Source organism: Chrysemys picta, chromosome 4 (genome assembly GCF_011386835.1).
Source record: "Chrysemys picta bellii isolate R12L10 chromosome 4, ASM1138683v2, whole genome shotgun sequence".
Classification (NCBI taxonomy): Eukaryota; Metazoa; Chordata; order Testudines; family Emydidae; genus Chrysemys; species Chrysemys picta.
In genome coordinates this window covers 128,672,318-128,689,125 of record NC_088794.1, presented here as the reverse complement: position 1 = coordinate 128,689,125, position 16,808 = coordinate 128,672,318, and the positions used below count along the sequence as shown (strand labels likewise).

The following is a 16,808-nucleotide window of genomic DNA, read 5'->3' as shown; positions in this document are numbered from 1 at the left end:
CTGCCATGCTGCTTCTGTTTTTATCTAGGAAGGTAATCAGAGAAGAAAACTTTCTATTTTGATGTCAGGCTAGGGTGTTGCTCAGTATTCTTTCATTTAGAGCTAGTCCAAACTTGGTATATTCTTCCCGTGGGAAATTTTTACATTTCAGTATTTCCTGTGAAATGAAATTTTCAAGAACAATTTGTTTTCAGTCAGTCAAAAAGTTCTGTTTTGATAAAACTGAAACATTTCAGTCTGATTTTGACTTTTTTATTATATTATGGTTTCTAATATAATATCAAACAAAATACATTTGTAAACAATAAGCTAAGAAACAAAAAATTGAAAATATTCCATTGCACCATTCTTGAAACAGTTTAAATTTTTTTTAAATGAAATGTTGTCAGAATTGACATATTTCCACAGCACATTTTACATTTGTGTAAAAAAAAAAAAAAAAAAGGCATATTCTGAGGGAAAAGCTTTCCATCAGAAAATGTTGAACCTGCTCTGCTTTCATTGTAATTTAGGGCCACTCTACTTATGTTTTTCATAATATGCATCTTGGCTCCCAGCAGGACTGGAGTGAATCCACTGTATGAGTAAATAACACTTGCTACTGCATAAGGACTTGAGCCTGCAAGCTGTTGAGCACTTACTGAAAAAGGCTGAGTGTCATCAATTGACTTCAGCTGTACTCTAATGTCCAGAGCCCAGTTCTGCAAAGCGCTGAGCACTCTCATCTCCAGTGTTAGCACAATTCAGCAGCTGCTAACACAATCACTCTGTGCAGCTCCAGACTCATTTTGCAGTGTGGCTGCTTTCACTTGAGCTAGGCTTACTCATGAGGAGTTAACTCATGTAGCTAAGTTAACTCTACAGTGCAGATATAGCCTATATTACATGATAAAGAATGTGCTCATGCATTCCTTCATCATTCAGGTCTTCCACTAGCATCAGTTTGATTTCAAAGGCAGTTATTGTGTGTTTTTTCCCATTATACGTCTGTTTTTCTTTTTTTATGAGTATACCCCACGTATGTCTAATCTGTAATCTCATGTATTAATTATACAGCATCACAGATGTGAATTACTCTTTACAGACAGGTATAAAATACAAGTCTTTGCTCCTGAACAGTTTACATTTCTACATTGTCAACTACAGTCATTCACTCAAATTGTGCTCTCAGTTACACCTGTGCAACCCTTGTTGTTGCGGGTTACACAGATGTAAAAGACTAGAAATTGTCCCACTCTAGGGAATATAGGATTCCACTCCATTCCTTTCCACCCCATCAAAGTCAGAGCAATCCCCAAAAGGTATAACCTGGCAATCATGTAAACAGCAATTTTTGGATTGGAGCATTTGGAACATCTTATTGACCAAAGGGGGAAAATAATGTGGACACTAAACATCAATTTAAATTGAAAGGGGGGAGGTATAGCTCAGTGGTTTGAGCATTGGCCTGCTAAAGTCAGGGTTGTGAATTCAATCCTTGAGGGGGCCATTTAGGGATCTGGGGCAAAAATCTGTCTGAGGATTGGTCCTGCCTTGAGCAGGGGGTTGGACTAGATAACCTCCTGAGGTCCTGTCTAACCCTGATATTCTATGATTAATGATCCTATAAGACCTTCCATTCACTATAGTCTCATTCAAAAATGTTCCTTATATTAAAAATGTATTCTTTCAAATGTATGGGTACTATGGTTAGCTTCATAATACTGACAATAGCTGTTATAACATGGCTTTACTTAGAGAACTATATTCTGATGTCAGACACTTATCTTCATTAGCAATATAAATATTTAAAATGATAGTGTGTCAAATATACTTCAGCCATGAATATATAAATATATCATGAAATGTGATTCAGTCATGAAAAATGTTGTCCATTAGCTGGTAGAAGTAGGTGCCTATCATGGAGTTTTGTATTGAGATTGGCTCCCCAAACTTTCATGCATCATGAATGCAGCCAGTGCATACAATGGGGTGCCATAATCAATGGATATTAAGGACAGTTTACGCACTGATATGTTGAAAGGTTTTCTTGTAACTTTGCAATAAGCAAAACAGTGCTATCGTGCTAATGAAGAAGCAGACTTTTTCTTTGGGCATTCAATCGAAATGGACGTTCTCAGAGTATCCAAAGAATTCTCCATCTGGATGGACTCTGATTTGTTGAACATCCTAGGCAGGCAGCATTTGTAGAGTTCCCTGGATTTCTTTCTGAACTGCTTGCCTACAATGACATACAATATTGGGTTAAGGCAGCTGTTGCTATAAGCACAGTATGTAGCTACCTGGGTCACCAATTCACTGATGTCTTTAGTAATGCAGTCAGAAATGATGCGTACCTGAATTAGTATGTCAATGAATGTGGTGATCTGGAAAGGAAGCCAGCAAATGATAAACAGCAAAAGGACAGCAAGGACCAAGATGGTGGCTCTCTTCTCAGTCTGGGTTTCTGTGAGTCTTTGTATTTTGTTGTCTCGTAAGGCTTTGATTATTTGAATAGTACAATAGGTAATTACACAGAGTGGGATCAAAAAGCCCACAGTATTCAGCAAAATGTGTGTTGCAGTTGTCCAGTGTGTGGATGGATACTGAAGAATGCAGGCTCTGCCCTTGGCTTCTTCCACATAACTGACAGACCTGAACACTAGAACAGGAGAACATATGAGCAATGCAGACGCCCAGATGATAAGGCAGTTCCATTTGGCACATGTACCTCGTCGCATACGTCCAAGAGACATGGTTTTCACCAGGGCCAGGTAGCGATCGATGCTCACCATCATCAAAAAATAAATGCTAGAATATAAGTTCATGTAAATGATTGCATTGACAACCTTGCAAAGGAAAGTGCCAAAAGGCCACTTAAACTTATTAGCGATATTAATGGCCCAGAAAGGTAAACCGCAAACTAACATCAAGTCGGCAACTGCCAGGTTTGCCAGGTAAATTTCAGCCACCGTGCAGCGACTCTTGTGGAAACACAAAACGCTGAGGACAAAGCCATTCTCTATCACTCCCAGGACAAAAATGATCCAGAGGAACATAGGCTGAAATGTATATAACCAATCCCATGCATCCAAAATAATGCAGGTAGAGCTGCTGCTGTTTTCTGATGTGTTGTGTGAAAAAGACTGATTGATTCCAAGCTTCCAGGTAGTCATACCACTGGAAATATTTTCTGCTCTGATGGAATCCATTTCTCTGCTGGAAAATAAAATGTGAAATAAGATAATTGTATACTGCACATCACTGCTAAAGACGTGATAAATAAAGTAAAATCGACTGTTTATACTCCGTAGGAGCATGTCTTTTAACAGAATACAGACTGACAATTAATTGTATATAGCATGTGGTTTACCCTCTTACAGATACTGCATATCTGCAGAGGCTTTGAGACAGTAACCACAGGAGCATCCTAGGTGGACCTCGTTCAAGTGACTGAAAACAGAAGAGATGAAACAGCGGCAGATGGGGGGCGGGGGCTGTGGTTTGGGATGACTGAGGCTGGGACAAAATGTTTTTATGGATCATTAATTCTAGCAATATAAACTAGAGCATTTTTGATACCTTGAGCAGGCTGTTGGTTTTCTTCATGGTTTATCTTTTTGTAGGGTTAAGTGTAGTCTCCTATAGGACAGACTTGTATTCTCGCTCTCTTTCTTGATAGTTTTATGGTGTGCAGGTGTTGTGCTTGTGGCATCTCACTTGTTATTTTATATCCTTCCTTGAAAAGTGGTGATTTGGTTTCTACAGGACATGATGATCCTCTCCCCCTCTTTCTTTAATGGTTTTTAGACTACAGTGATGGAATGAATGTTGTCAGCAGCTAAGCACATTTTCAAAAGCAACCACTTAATGTGCAACTGCAATTTTGGACAGGTAAATTTGTGAGTGCAAAACCTGCATCTGCCAGCAAATTGGGTTGCTTGCCTTCTAGTGGCTGGATTCACATGCCTATTTTTTGCATCTATAATACCCTGCCTGATCCACAGAGCGTATGAGTGTTACAGCCCCAGCAAGAGAGTCCTGCTTTTAGTCTGAAGGACCCTGTTTCAATTCCTGGTCTGATGGCCAAGATGGTGTCTGTCACATAAATTCGGGCCTGTCCAGGATTTCTGTGGGACAATTTTAATGCCACGTGATAATCTCTTTGAGAATGTGGCCCTGTGTTGTTAATATTGCACAGCTTGGAATGCCTTCATGTTTCAGGGGAAGCACTTCAGAGGCACTAATGTCAGTTAGGTGCCTAAATTCTGATGAGTTCAACTGGAAGTTGAGTGTCTAGCTGCCACTCTGGGCCTTTGAAAATCTGCCCCTTGCTTGTTACTGTTATAGTCATAGGTTCTAAGGCTAGCAGGGACCATTGTGATCATCTTGTCTGACATCCTGCATAACACAGGCCATAGAACTTCCCCAAATTCTTTTAGACAAACATCCTATTGAGATTTAAAAATGGTCAGTGATGAATAATCCACCACTACCCTTGATAAATTGTTCCAATAGTTAATTACCCTCACTGTGAAAAATGTATGCCTTATTTCCATTCTGAATTTGCCTAGCTTCCAACATCCAGCCATTGGATCATGTTATACCTTTCTCTGCCAGACTGAAGAGCCCAATGTCCAATATTTGTTCCCCACATAGGTTATAGACTGCAATCAAGTCACCCCTTAGTCTTCTCTTTGTTAAGCTAAATAGAATGAGCTCCTTGACTCTATCACTATAAGGCATCTTTTCTAATCCTTTAATCATTCTTATGGCTCTTGTTTGAACCCTCTCCATATTTTCAACATGCTCTGGAATAGTGGACACCAGAGCTGGACACAATTTTCCAGCAGCAGTTGCACCAGTACCAAATACAGATGTAAAATAACCTCTTTACTCCTACTAAAGATTCCCCTGTTTATGCAGCCAAGAGCATACTGTGATATTTTTAAACTGTAAGTATGCCCTTCCTGGGTTTGAGTGTAGCTGTCAAGACTGAGTGACAGGTATGGAACTTGCCTTATGCCAAGTCTTTAAAATGCCATAACTTTTATTATAGTTTTATTGGCAGCTGTTTCAAATGTATTTGTAATCAAGGCAGTTGCCTGATACAGCTGTTAACTTGACTGCAAAAGGACAACTATAGATCTCATTGAAGGGCTCAACTGTCTGCAAATATAAGCTATGCTCCGGTTACTGCCTTTGCTAGCTGACAGCTGGAAATGTACATAAAACATACTTGCTGGAAGCAGGATCACTACAAAACTGACATTAATTTATTATTACTGTAGTATCTTAGAACCCTCGTCAAGATCGGGATTCTTTTGTATAAGTTGCTGTAAAGGCAGGTAACAAAGAAGATAGTCTCTGCCCCCAAAGAGTTTATAATATAGTTGTCAGATAGGGCGGGGCAGGACAGGGGAATGAAACAGACAGAGGGAGCTGGGCAGATGACACTTTAAAAGGAACAGAGTTTAGCAGACAAGTAGATATCATGGTCATTTAGGGTGACCAGACAGCAAATGTAAAAAATCGGGACCGGGGTGGGGAATAATAGGAGCCTATATAAGAAAAAGCCCCAAATATCAGGACTGTCCCATAAAATCAGGACATCTGGTCACCCTATGGTCATTTGTGTATCCATCCCCCATGAGCAAGATAAAGTTCAGTATCCATTAAGTTTTATGGTGAGTGCAGTGTTCTCAACTGTCCAGAATTCATGTTGTGCAAAATATAACACCTTCTCATACCCATATCTAAACTCAGAGCATATCCCCATCCTCTGACATCATCACTGGCTCTCTGTCCTCCTCAGAACCCATTCAAACAACCTCCCTCATTTTCTTCAAATTCCTGCCTGGTTTTGGCCCCTTATCCATTTTACTATTGTCTGAAGAATTAGTGGCATGTCACAGTGAGTTATCCTGTGACCGAAGGTCTTGATTTTTGGAGCTGTTTGGTACAATTAATTTTGATGTACTTCCTATAATTTAAAACCAAACACACTCATACCAGGAGTTTTATGTGTAACATTGTACTTATTTTGATTGCAGCCTTTCCTCCCCCCACCCTTAGTTTGTTGCTCATTGTCTTATATTGTAAAAGCTGTTTGGTGCCAGGATCGTGTCTTTGTGTGAGCTCCAGGATTGTGACATCCACCATTCTAAGCAACCTCATCACTGCAAACTCCTCTATACCAGCAAAAGGGCTCCCACCAGACTTCTCTCTCCTGCTCTATTCAGCGCCTTCCTGCAAAATGCTGAAGTCACTGAGCAAAAGTTCAGTGTTGGCAGTGGCAATTTCTCACCTAGTTTCATACGACACCTGTATCAGGATACCAGTGCTAATAAGCTAAATATCTGAGAGCTCTGAGGATGTGGTAGTCCATTTAATGTTTTGCAAATAACTTTGCTTTACTCCCTCTTCCTGTAGCACTTACAGATTTATGCCATAAATGTACTCGGCAGACTGGTGGACGACTACCAATCAATTGGTCATTCCTGAACAGATGTCCCGTAGGATGCTGCAATTAAACAGAAGCTGTTTATCTTCATGTTAGTAACATAAAAGGTTCTGACTTGGTGAAGAGCATTAGAAGAGTCCTTTATTTTGTGCTCTGTGGTTGGACGTATGCACATATTTAAAAGGCATTCATTTGCGATTCAAAGAAAGTTCATAAAGGTTGTGACATTGTTTGGCAATTTCTTATTCCTTCTCCTCATAATTATGACTAGCAGAAGAAGACTACCCCACTGCAGAATGTTAATTTTACAGTGAATAGCAGCACAATAAGGAGAGAGTACATGTTTTAGGATATTTCTCCCTCACCTCATCTCTTTGGGATTACATTTTTAGAAGGGAAGCATTTACAAAGACAATTCTGTAAAATAAAGTAAATTATTGGCATTGTAGCCTATGCAATGACTATGATTTTGTCTTCTGTGTACTGGACCCCTCATACTGCTTGAGTTAGCTAGCTTCCATTTTGTGTTCAGTTGAGATGTAGCCTGTTACAATGGAGATACTATGTGTGAAATCTTTTCCCACCTCAGAACCCTAATCCACAGGCTACTTTGAGGCAGGTTTCTTTCCTGCATGAAATACTGAGAGAGCCAAGCTCTGCCCCCCAATATATCAGGCGGAGTGGGGATTTGAACCCAGATCTTCTAGATTCTAACTGAGTGCTTTAGTTACTGGGCCATAGGCACCATTTTCTCTATCAGCTATATTTTGTATAGGTCCTGATCAGGTAGGCATGTTCTTAGACAGCCTCTAAGCACCCCTACCCAACAGGGCTCCAAAGGTAAGATATGTGGGGGAACATCTAGTTTGTGAATCCAGCTGCAGCTTAGATATGAGTTAGGTGTCAAGCTGCTCTTAGGTGGCTTTGTGCATGTCCAGTGACAGAAATTTAGGCACCATGGAGAATGTAGTGGTGGAAACTTAAGTGCCCAGGGACTTCAGGTACCTCCAGGGCTAGGTAGCAACAGAGTGGTGGTTTTGTGAATGCCAGCGGGCCTAAATGTCAATTTTAGGCAACTAACGTGAAAGGTGCCTACATCCCCCAGTGAATCCAGTATTAGCTGATTCATCCAAAATTCTGCTAGAGATGCCCAGGCAGTCACCATTGAGCTTTGCTGCAACAAGCGTGAAAGGAATGCAGTACACTTCCCTCAGTGACCAACCAGCTCTGTTAGCCTGTGTGGAGTGGAACCATGATCCAACCCTCATCCTCAGCCTGGTCTATCACATTTTGAACTCAATGGAAAGACTCCGATTGACCTCAGTGGGGGTTGCATCAAGCTGCCTCTCCTTCTGTGCTCTCTTTGAGTTACCTAGGGCTGAAGCAACCAGAGTCTAGGTTCCTGGTGAGGATTCTGGCCAATCCCTGAATTGAGCCCAAAGATAGAGGAGCATCTTGGGTTCTACCTTACCCCTCCCATCTGTGAGCATCCATGCAGCAGTTAGCCAGAATCTGGCCCAATGTTAGTTATAAAGCTTTGGAGATGAAAAGCACTTTGTAAGAATCAAATATTGGTATAGATGTGGGAGTAATTTATGAATACTGCATAAACCAGGATTTTGAGATCAACTTAGGTAATATATTTAAATGCTGCAATGTTATGCAACATGTTTTCTGCAGTGTAGACGAGCGCTCATTTGATTTTACCACTTGTTTATATCATGCATTTACTGAATGATCCATAGTTTACACAGCTGTGGAAATGGTAAGTGTCCTTAAGCCATGGTTTTCAAACATTTACAGTGACATCACATGCCCATTAGCTTATTTATCATAAATTATGTAACAATAAATAATAGTTACATGTTTACACGCAGGGTGTAAATATTGACCAGGCAGGATACAGAAAGGCTAAAAGCCAAGACAATGCCTTTCCAAGGATGGGTTGGTTTCATTTCTTTGTTTAAACACTGTCCAATGCTAGAAAACCATCACAAGTAAATATAAATGGCTAGGGAACCTCAGCTGAAGTAACCTGGCAAACAGCTCAGGATTTGACTCAGAGAATCTGATGTTCATCTCGCCTCTGCTGAGCTGCAGATTTTTTTGCACAGTTCTCTGTGTAGCTCATCTCTCACAAGGACAGGCAGGCATTAACAGTAATTGCTTTCTTTGCTCTGAAGTCATTCTTCAAATTTCAGACTGAGGAACTACTGGAATTTAATTGTTGAACACAATGCACTATTTCTAGAGCGCTTAAGGTCTCTAGTCTCCTAGGGTTTCTCTGATTTTGTAAAATAGATGCATATCCTGAAATGGCTGTTTGCTTACGTCAGCTGGAGATTTAGGGCTGAACTGCATCACCACAGGCTTCCCTGACTCAAGCAATAGATAGATATTCCTTGCCTTTGATGCCATGTGGTGGGGTGTAAACACCACCGAGGTGAACAAAGGGTTAACAGAAGTCTGAGAGCTTAATTAACCCCTTTTGCTCCATCTGGAGGGTGTGTCAGGCTTGATTTGTTATCAGACCTAGCTGAGGCAAAGCTAAGTCATCTACATAAAGGAAGGAAGTGAAAGCTACAGGAGAGGCCTAGGAGGAGAGTAGGTTGGAGTTTCCCTTCACTCTAGGAAAGGACTTATGGGGAAACTGTAGGAGAGGAGTTAGCCCCACTGGTAGGCCCTGTGAAAAGGAGCCCAGGTAGTTGGTGTTCTGGATCTGGAGAGGCAGCTGGGGAGATCCTGGTAGGACTAAAAGCTCAAGTCGGACTTGGTGGAGATGGCCTTAGTTTGGTTTGTTTGGGGTTTTCTGTGCCCTGTTGGGAGATACAGGGAGGAAGCCTAGGAGTCTGCTGCTTTGTGAGAAAAGTGGAACTGCAGAGGAGCCCTGGATGGGAATAAGATGCTTTGTTAATAATTAGAGTTCTGTGGGACACTAATATCCTCCAAAGAGTAAGACTTTAAGGTGATCTGGCTGGAGGGCTGTCACCAAACAAAGCGGACCGTAGAGGGCCAAAGTGGCTGTTGGCAAGGACACCGGGTGCAGAGAGCCTGCTGTGCCATGCCCCGCCATGTGGAGGTCTGTTGGCCAGTAAGTCACTCTTCTACATGCTGCCTGTGCAAGTATGAATAACTTCCATCCCCCCCTCACCCATAATTAAAGAAGGAAGAGACTGTATTTTTAAAGTAAAAATGTCCATTGCTTGACAATGCTGGCTTGCACTAACTAGGTATGTCACAGCTAAATTGCTATGATCTCAGACTTGGGTCCATTGAGAAGTAATGGCAATTGATAAATAATTTTCTGTGTTTGTATAGAGCCTAACACACAATGATACCCTAACCCATGACTGGGGGGTTACTAAGCACTACTGTACCACACATAATAAAAAAAGTATAAAGGAGAACACACCTTCTGCTGTGAAAGCTCATAACATTCTTTACCTATTTAGAACCCAGTCCTGCAATGCAGCTCATCCAGGTGGTTCTCTTTGCCCATGCAGTGAAGTCAGTGGGGTTCTAGGACAGCACGGGAGTCTGCTAACATATAACTCATTGCAAGGTGGTAGCTTTTAAATATACTTTAGAAATATTTTGTTCCACAGTGAAAAGTGGCCATGTCTGTGGCTTTTGGAGGTGCTGACCTGCTCTCGTGGGGCAAAGACACACAAGAGCACATTTTTGAATAGGAAACACTGAAACTTAACTGTTATTACTACTACTGCTCTTCCAGCTTTGTTCACTTAAGAAAACAGTGGCCAAGTGATCTTGTTTGTGTGTAAATTATTGCCTTCTATGACCTCTTAGTATTGAGACCAGTGAAGGAATCACTGACATCTCTTTAAGACATTGATCCAAATTCAGCACTGACATAACTTCACTAGAGATAACAAAGTGTCAACTTGGTCCATTGATTTCTTCAAATTAGAGGATTGGGCCAAAAAAAACCTGATGAGGTTCAACAAGGACAAGTGCAGAGTCCTGCACTTAGGACGGAAGAATCCCATGCACTGCTACAGACTAGGGACCGAATGGCTAGGTAGCAGTTTGCAGAGAAGGACCTAGGGGTCACAGTGGACGAGAAGCTGGATATGAGTCAACAGTGTGCTCTTGTTGCCAAGAAGGCTAACGGCATTTTGGGCTGTATAAGTAGGGGCATTGCCAGCAGATCGAGGAACATGATCGTTCCCCTTTATTTGACATTGGTGAGGCCTCATCTAGAATACTGTGTCCAGTTTTGGTCCCCACACTACAAGAAGGATGTGGAAAAATTAGAAAGAGTCCAGCGGAGGGCAACAAAAATGATTCGGGGTCTGGAGCACATGACTTATGAGGAGAGGCTGAGGGAACTGGGATTGTTTAGTCTCCAGAAGAGAAGAATGAGGGGGGATTTGATAGCAGCCTTCAACTACCTGAAGGGGGGTTCCAAAGAGGATGGAGCTCGGCTGTTCTCAGTGGGGGCAGATGACAGAACAAGGAGCAATGGTCTCAAGTTGCAGTGGGGGAGGTCCAGGTTGGATATTAGGAAACACTATTTCACTAGGAGGGTGGCGAAGCACTGGAATGTGTTACCTAGGGAGGTGGTGGAGTCTCCTTCCTTGGAGATTTTTAAGGCCCGGCTTGACAAAGCCCTGGCTGGGATGATTTAGTTGGGAATTGGTCCTGCTTTGAGCAGGGGGTTGGACTAGATGACCTCTTGAGGTCCCTTCCAACCCTGATATTCTATGATTCTATGATTCCCTTCTGTTTCTCTGCTGCCAAGACCTGAACAGGATGGGCTGTATCATTGCCAACACCATAATGTGAGATGCAGTCACAACATCCTGAGCATAACTCAGCTTCTCTGCTCCAACTGTCTCTGTATTTTTAGTCATACAAGATATCTGATTTCCTGTTTGACACCTGGATTAAATTTATGGTGAGCATATACCTCTGAACTCAATGGAATGACTACTACTTGTAAGGGAAGGCATCACTTGGCTTAAAATGACTGGAGATGTTAATGTACTGGATTTTGTCAACAGAGTAGTGTTATCTCAGGAATCTACTCATGACTCTGAGTTCTGCATTGCCTCAAAATGTTAAAAACACAGCATGGAAATATCTGTGATTAGTTAGCTTCAGGCTCCATTCAGGAAACCCAAGATAAGCTTTCTTGTCTCAGTCCTCATGTGGACAAAACTCCCACTGACTTTGCAAGATTGTGGTTAATCAATATGAACATCTCCCACTCACCTAAGCCTTTACCAGTTCTACCACATCCCATCTGCTGGAAGATTATCATTTCAGTCGTGCCTCCGAGCCTCTAGTTATGAACCAGGACCACATTTGCACTGTACAAACACTGAAGAAAAAGATGGTGCCTGCCCAAAGAGTTTGCAGTCGAAGTATAAGACATGAACCAGCAAGTGGATACAGACAGAAGGGAGAGCACAAGGAAAAAATGAGAGAATTCTGGTCAGCATAATAGGCAGTGGTCTCAGCACATGCCAGCTACCTAACTGTTCTCAAATGAGGAAAACAGTTAATCATAGAAATGTAAGGTAGGGCTGGAAGGGACCTCAAAGTCATTAAGTCCAGCTTCCTGTGCTGATGCAGGACCAAGTAAACCTAGATCATTCCTGACAGGTGTTTGTCCAACCTGTTCTTAAAAACCTCCAATGAGGGGGATTCCACAATCTACTCCAGGGCTCAATTACCCTTATACTGTAGTTAGACGGTTTTTCCTAATATTTTAATCTAAATCTCACTTGCTGCAGATTAAGCCCCTTTCTGGTTGTCCTACCTTCAGTGGACATGGAGAACAATTGATCACCCATCACCTTTATAACAGCCCTTAACATATTTGAAGATTGTGATCAGGGCCCCCCCTCCCCCTCGTCTTTTCTCAAGACTAAACATGCCCATTTTTTTACCTTTCCTCATAAGTCAGGTTTTCTAAACTTTTTATCTTTTTATATTATTATTGCTCTCCTCCGGATTCTGACCAATTTGTCCATATCTGTCCTAAAGGGTAGCACCCAGAGTTGGACATAGTACTCCAGCTTAGGCCAGTGCCAAGTAGGGAGGGACAATTTATCTCCCATGTAAATACCAATGCTGTTAATACCCCAGAAATAGAACCAGGTAGGTACCCGCTCTATGTGGGCAGGGGCGGAGGGGATCCTGTTTACCCCCTTCCTAGCCTTGCTGCGCTTGCAGTTTACCCCTGACCCCTCCCTTGCTCTAGAGACCAACCCTAGCTCCTGCCCCACTGTGCTTTTACTCCCGGCCCCTTTTACAATTATTTCCCTGGGGGGCCTACAAATATGTTTGGCCTTTGTCTTTACTGAATTTCATCTTGTTGATTTCAGACCAATTCTCCAATTTGTCAAGGTCATTTTGAATTCTAATCCTCTCTTCCAAAGTGCTTGCAACCCTTCCCAGCATAATATCATTTGAATATTTTATAAGCATACTCTCTACTCCATTATTCAAGCTATTAATGAAAATATTGAATAGTACTGGACTTAGAACTGACCCCTGTGGGACCCCAGTAGAAACGCCCTCCCAGTTTGCTAGTGAACCAGTTTGCTAGTGAACTACTCTTTCAGTATGATCTTTCAACCAGCTGTGCACTCACTCTATAGTAATTTCATCTAAACTGTATTTCCCTAGCTTGCTTATGAGAATGGCATATGGGAGTGTCAAAAGCCCTACTAAAATCAAGATATATCCCAACTACTACTAACCTCATATTCATTAGGCCAGTAACCCTATCAAAGAAGGAAATTACGGTGGTTTGGCATGATTTATTCTTGATAAATCCATGCTGGCTATTCTTTATAACCTTATTATTGTCTAGGTGCTTAAGATTGATTGTTTAATCATTTCTTCCAGTATCTTTCCAGGTATCTACATTAGGCTGATTGATCTGTAATTTCCTGGGTCATCTATGTTCCCCCTTTTAGGATAGGTATTATATTTGCCCTTCTCCAATCCTCTGGGACCTCACTCATCCTCCATGAGTTCTAAAAAGATAATTGCTAATTGTTCTGAGATTGCTTCCTAGTTTAAGTACTCTGGGATGAAGTTGATCAGGTCCTGCCAACTTGAATACATCTAATTTATCTAAATATACTTTAACCTGATCTTTCAGATGTGGTAGCTCTTGTCCCATACGTTGCTGCCCATGTCTATTACATACCAATAACAATGGTCTGATTGTCGTTTCTCTTACAACAGCTTTCCACTTGTGTAACTCTGTTAAGTACCGTGGCATTTTCCCTAACTTACACCAGTGTAAGAAAGAGAAGAACCAGTCGTGGTGTCCCTTACCTCCTCACCTATGTGCTATTCTTCTTCCTCCTACCGTAGTCCATGGCAAAACTCCCATGGATTTCCCTGAGAGAAGGACTGGGCATTTAATTTTAATATGGAATATAGCTGCCCACAAGTCTCACTCATACATTTGAATAGGAAGCAGTGCTCCTGTCTGATGATGGCCACAACAATTAACCAGGAAGTGGAATCTCCCACCATCTCTGTAAGTTTTCCATCCAGTGTGGTGCGTTTCCACAGTTCATGACCATTCACAATGAATTTGGCATAGATGTTAACATATTATTTAGTCATTTGTGTCTTAATAAGGGATGGGTTCTGCTGTAATATTCAATGGGAGTTCAGTGCATGGTAGGTATCATGTCCAGAGTGAGCCTATCTGCAGTATACATACTATCTTACATTTACACAGGAGCTACAACGGGCCAAACTAGCATTCTGTGCATCTCAGATACATGCGGCTAGCTTTACAATACAGCTGATTGCCATGGGCAGCAAAATACTAGGGGCAGGAGGAAAATCTGGTTCGCAGCTGTTTATTATTCTGTGAATAACTGCAGGCTCCGAAGGGCAGACATTCGCCCAGGGCAAAAACCCTAGAGCTGGTGCTGTAAGTATGTGTTTAGATCTAAGTTACATGAAAAATGTAGGGCAGAGATATCAATACTGATACAAAAATGATATTAATAAAATTATGTATATATTTAATAGCAGGTTATTAAACTTGCTTGTGTCTTAACTGAAGCTTACAATATATTTATCATTTCTTTCATACATTCAGTGCTTGGATAAAAGTATGTCAAATGCAGGTATTTTTGTTTGTTTAATTATATGAAATATTCAAGCTAACCAAAGGAATTTTAGGAGGCTTCTACCTTATCTCCCAAGGACAAGCAAATATCCGGGAAGATAAACATGGCTTTACAGACGTAAAATGTTTATTACCTCCAAGTCTTTCCACACTGACCTTGGAATGCAGTTTTATAACTTCAATTTTGCTTTAATATTCTATACTATTTGCTTTTATACCATGTACGGTAGGGATAGGGTCCATAGTGACCTAGACAAATTGGAGGATTGGGCCAAAAGAAATCTGATAAGTTTCAACAAGGACAAGTGCAGAGTCCTGCACTTAGGACGGAAGAATCCCACGCACTGCTACAGTCTGGGGACCGACGGGCTAAGCGGTAGTTCTGCAGAAAAGGACCTGGGGATTACAGTGGACGAGAAGCTGGATACAAGCCAACAGTGTGCCCTTGTTGCCAAGAAGGCTAATGGCATATTGGGCTGCATTAGTAGGAGCATTGCCAGCAGATTGAGGGAAGTGATTATTCCCCTCTATTCGGCACTGATGAGGCCACATCTGGAGTATTGCATCCAGTTTTTGGCCCCCCACTACAGAAAGGATGTGGACAAATGGGAGAGAGTCCAGTGGAGGGCAATGAAAATGATTAGGGGGATGGGGCACGTGACTTATGAGGAGAGGCTGAGGGAACTGGGGTTATTTAGTCCGCAGAAGAGAAGGGTGAGGGTGGGATGAAGGGGGATTCCAACTACATGAAGGGGGATTCCAAAGAGGATGGAGCTAGGCTGTCCTCAGTGGTAGCAGATGACAGAACAAGGAGCAATGGTCTCAAATTTCAGTGGGGGAGGTTTAGGTTGATATTAGGAAAAACTATTTCACTAGGAGGGTGGTGAAGCATTGGAATGGGTTACCTAGGGAGGTGGTGGAATCTCCATCCTTAGAGGTTTAAGGCCCGGCTTGACAAAGCCCTGGCTGGGATAATTTGGTTGGTGTTAGTCCTGCTTTGAGCAGGAGGTTGGGGTAGATGACCTCTTGAGATCTCTTGCAACCCTAATCTTCTATGATTCTATGATTCATTATTGTGATTCATGCTTTATACAGAATATTTGATAAGAGTCTGTAATTACAATTGTAAATATACTGCAAATGGTAGATTGAAAATCTAGAAACCATTTAGTCAGAAAACCAATCAACCAGAGTGTCTTATCAAAGAATAGGACATCTCTCCCTTTGTATACGATACCAGCTTGATACAAAGGTAATCCTTATTTCAAGAAGAAAAAACGTAAAACATTCATGTTTTACGAAGAGACCTGATTGTGAAAGGAATGTAGCGCAGTGGTTCTCAAAGCCGGTCCGCCGCTTGTTCAGGGAAAGCCCCTGGCTGGCCGGGCCGGTTTGTTTACCTGCCGTGTCTGCAGGTTCGGCCGATCGCGGCTCCCACCGGCCGCGGTTCGCTGCTCCAAGCCAATGGGGGCTGCAGGAAGGGCGGATAGCACCTCTACAAAGATTGGTAAAAAGAAAAGACAATATTTTTTTGATCATTTAAGAATTTGAAAAGACTATTTTGAGAGCTGACTTCTACACAGGAAACAGGAGTATTTGGATTCATTTGAAACTGAATTTGAACTCCTATTAAACTCTGATGGAACTAAAGGGATATCTCAGAAAATGGACTGAATAAAAAGAAAGAGCTAAGTTATCTGATGCTTCCCACCACAAGAACAAAGAACAAAGCCGGTTTCAAGCGGAGTGCCCCAAGGGTCGGTCCTGGGGCCGGTTTTGTTTAATATCTTTATTAATGATCTGGAGGATGGTGTGGACTGCACTCTCAGCAAGTTTGCAGATGACACTAAACTAGGAGGCGTGGTAGATACACTAGAGGGTAGGGATCGGATACAGAGGGACGTAGACAAATTAGACGATTGGGCCGAAAAAAACCTGATGAGGTTCAACAAGGACAAGTGCAGAGTCCTGCACTTAGGACGGAAGAATCCCATGCACTGCTACAGACTAGGAACCGAATGGCTAGGCAGCAGTTCTGCAGAAAAGGACCTAGGGGTCACAGTGGACGAGAAGCTGGATATGAGTCAACAGTGTGCTCTGGTTGCCAAGAAGGCTAACGGCATTTTGGGCTGTATAAGTAGGGGCATTGCCAGCAGATTGAGGAACGTAATCGTTCCCCTTTATTCGACATTGGTGAGGCCTCATCTGGAATACTGTGTCCAGTTTTGGTCCCCA

General features: G+C 42.0%; 1 protein-coding gene across 7 annotated transcripts in view; it reads right to left on the bottom strand.

Moving 5' to 3' along the window:
* Positions 1-236: 236 nt before the first annotated feature.
* The window catches only part of LOC101941060 (B2 bradykinin receptor), a 43,994-nt gene continuing 27,422 nt past the window's right edge, over positions 237-16,808 (bottom strand). For 3 of the 7 annotated variants that reach the window (XM_005307028.4, XM_065593556.1, XM_005307027.5), the window contains 2 exons: positions 6,419-6,502; positions 237-3,198 (listed from right to left, as the gene is read on the bottom strand). In XM_005307028.4, the coding sequence (XP_005307085.1) occupies positions 2,058-3,191 (1,134 nt within the window). In that variant the 5' untranslated portion in view covers positions 3,192-3,198; positions 6,419-6,502 and the 3' untranslated portion in view covers positions 237-2,057. The remainder of the gene's footprint in view (positions 3,199-6,418; positions 6,503-16,808) is intronic. The other 4 variants (XM_005307029.4, XM_065593554.1, XM_065593555.1 and 1 more) reach the window with 3 other exon arrangements.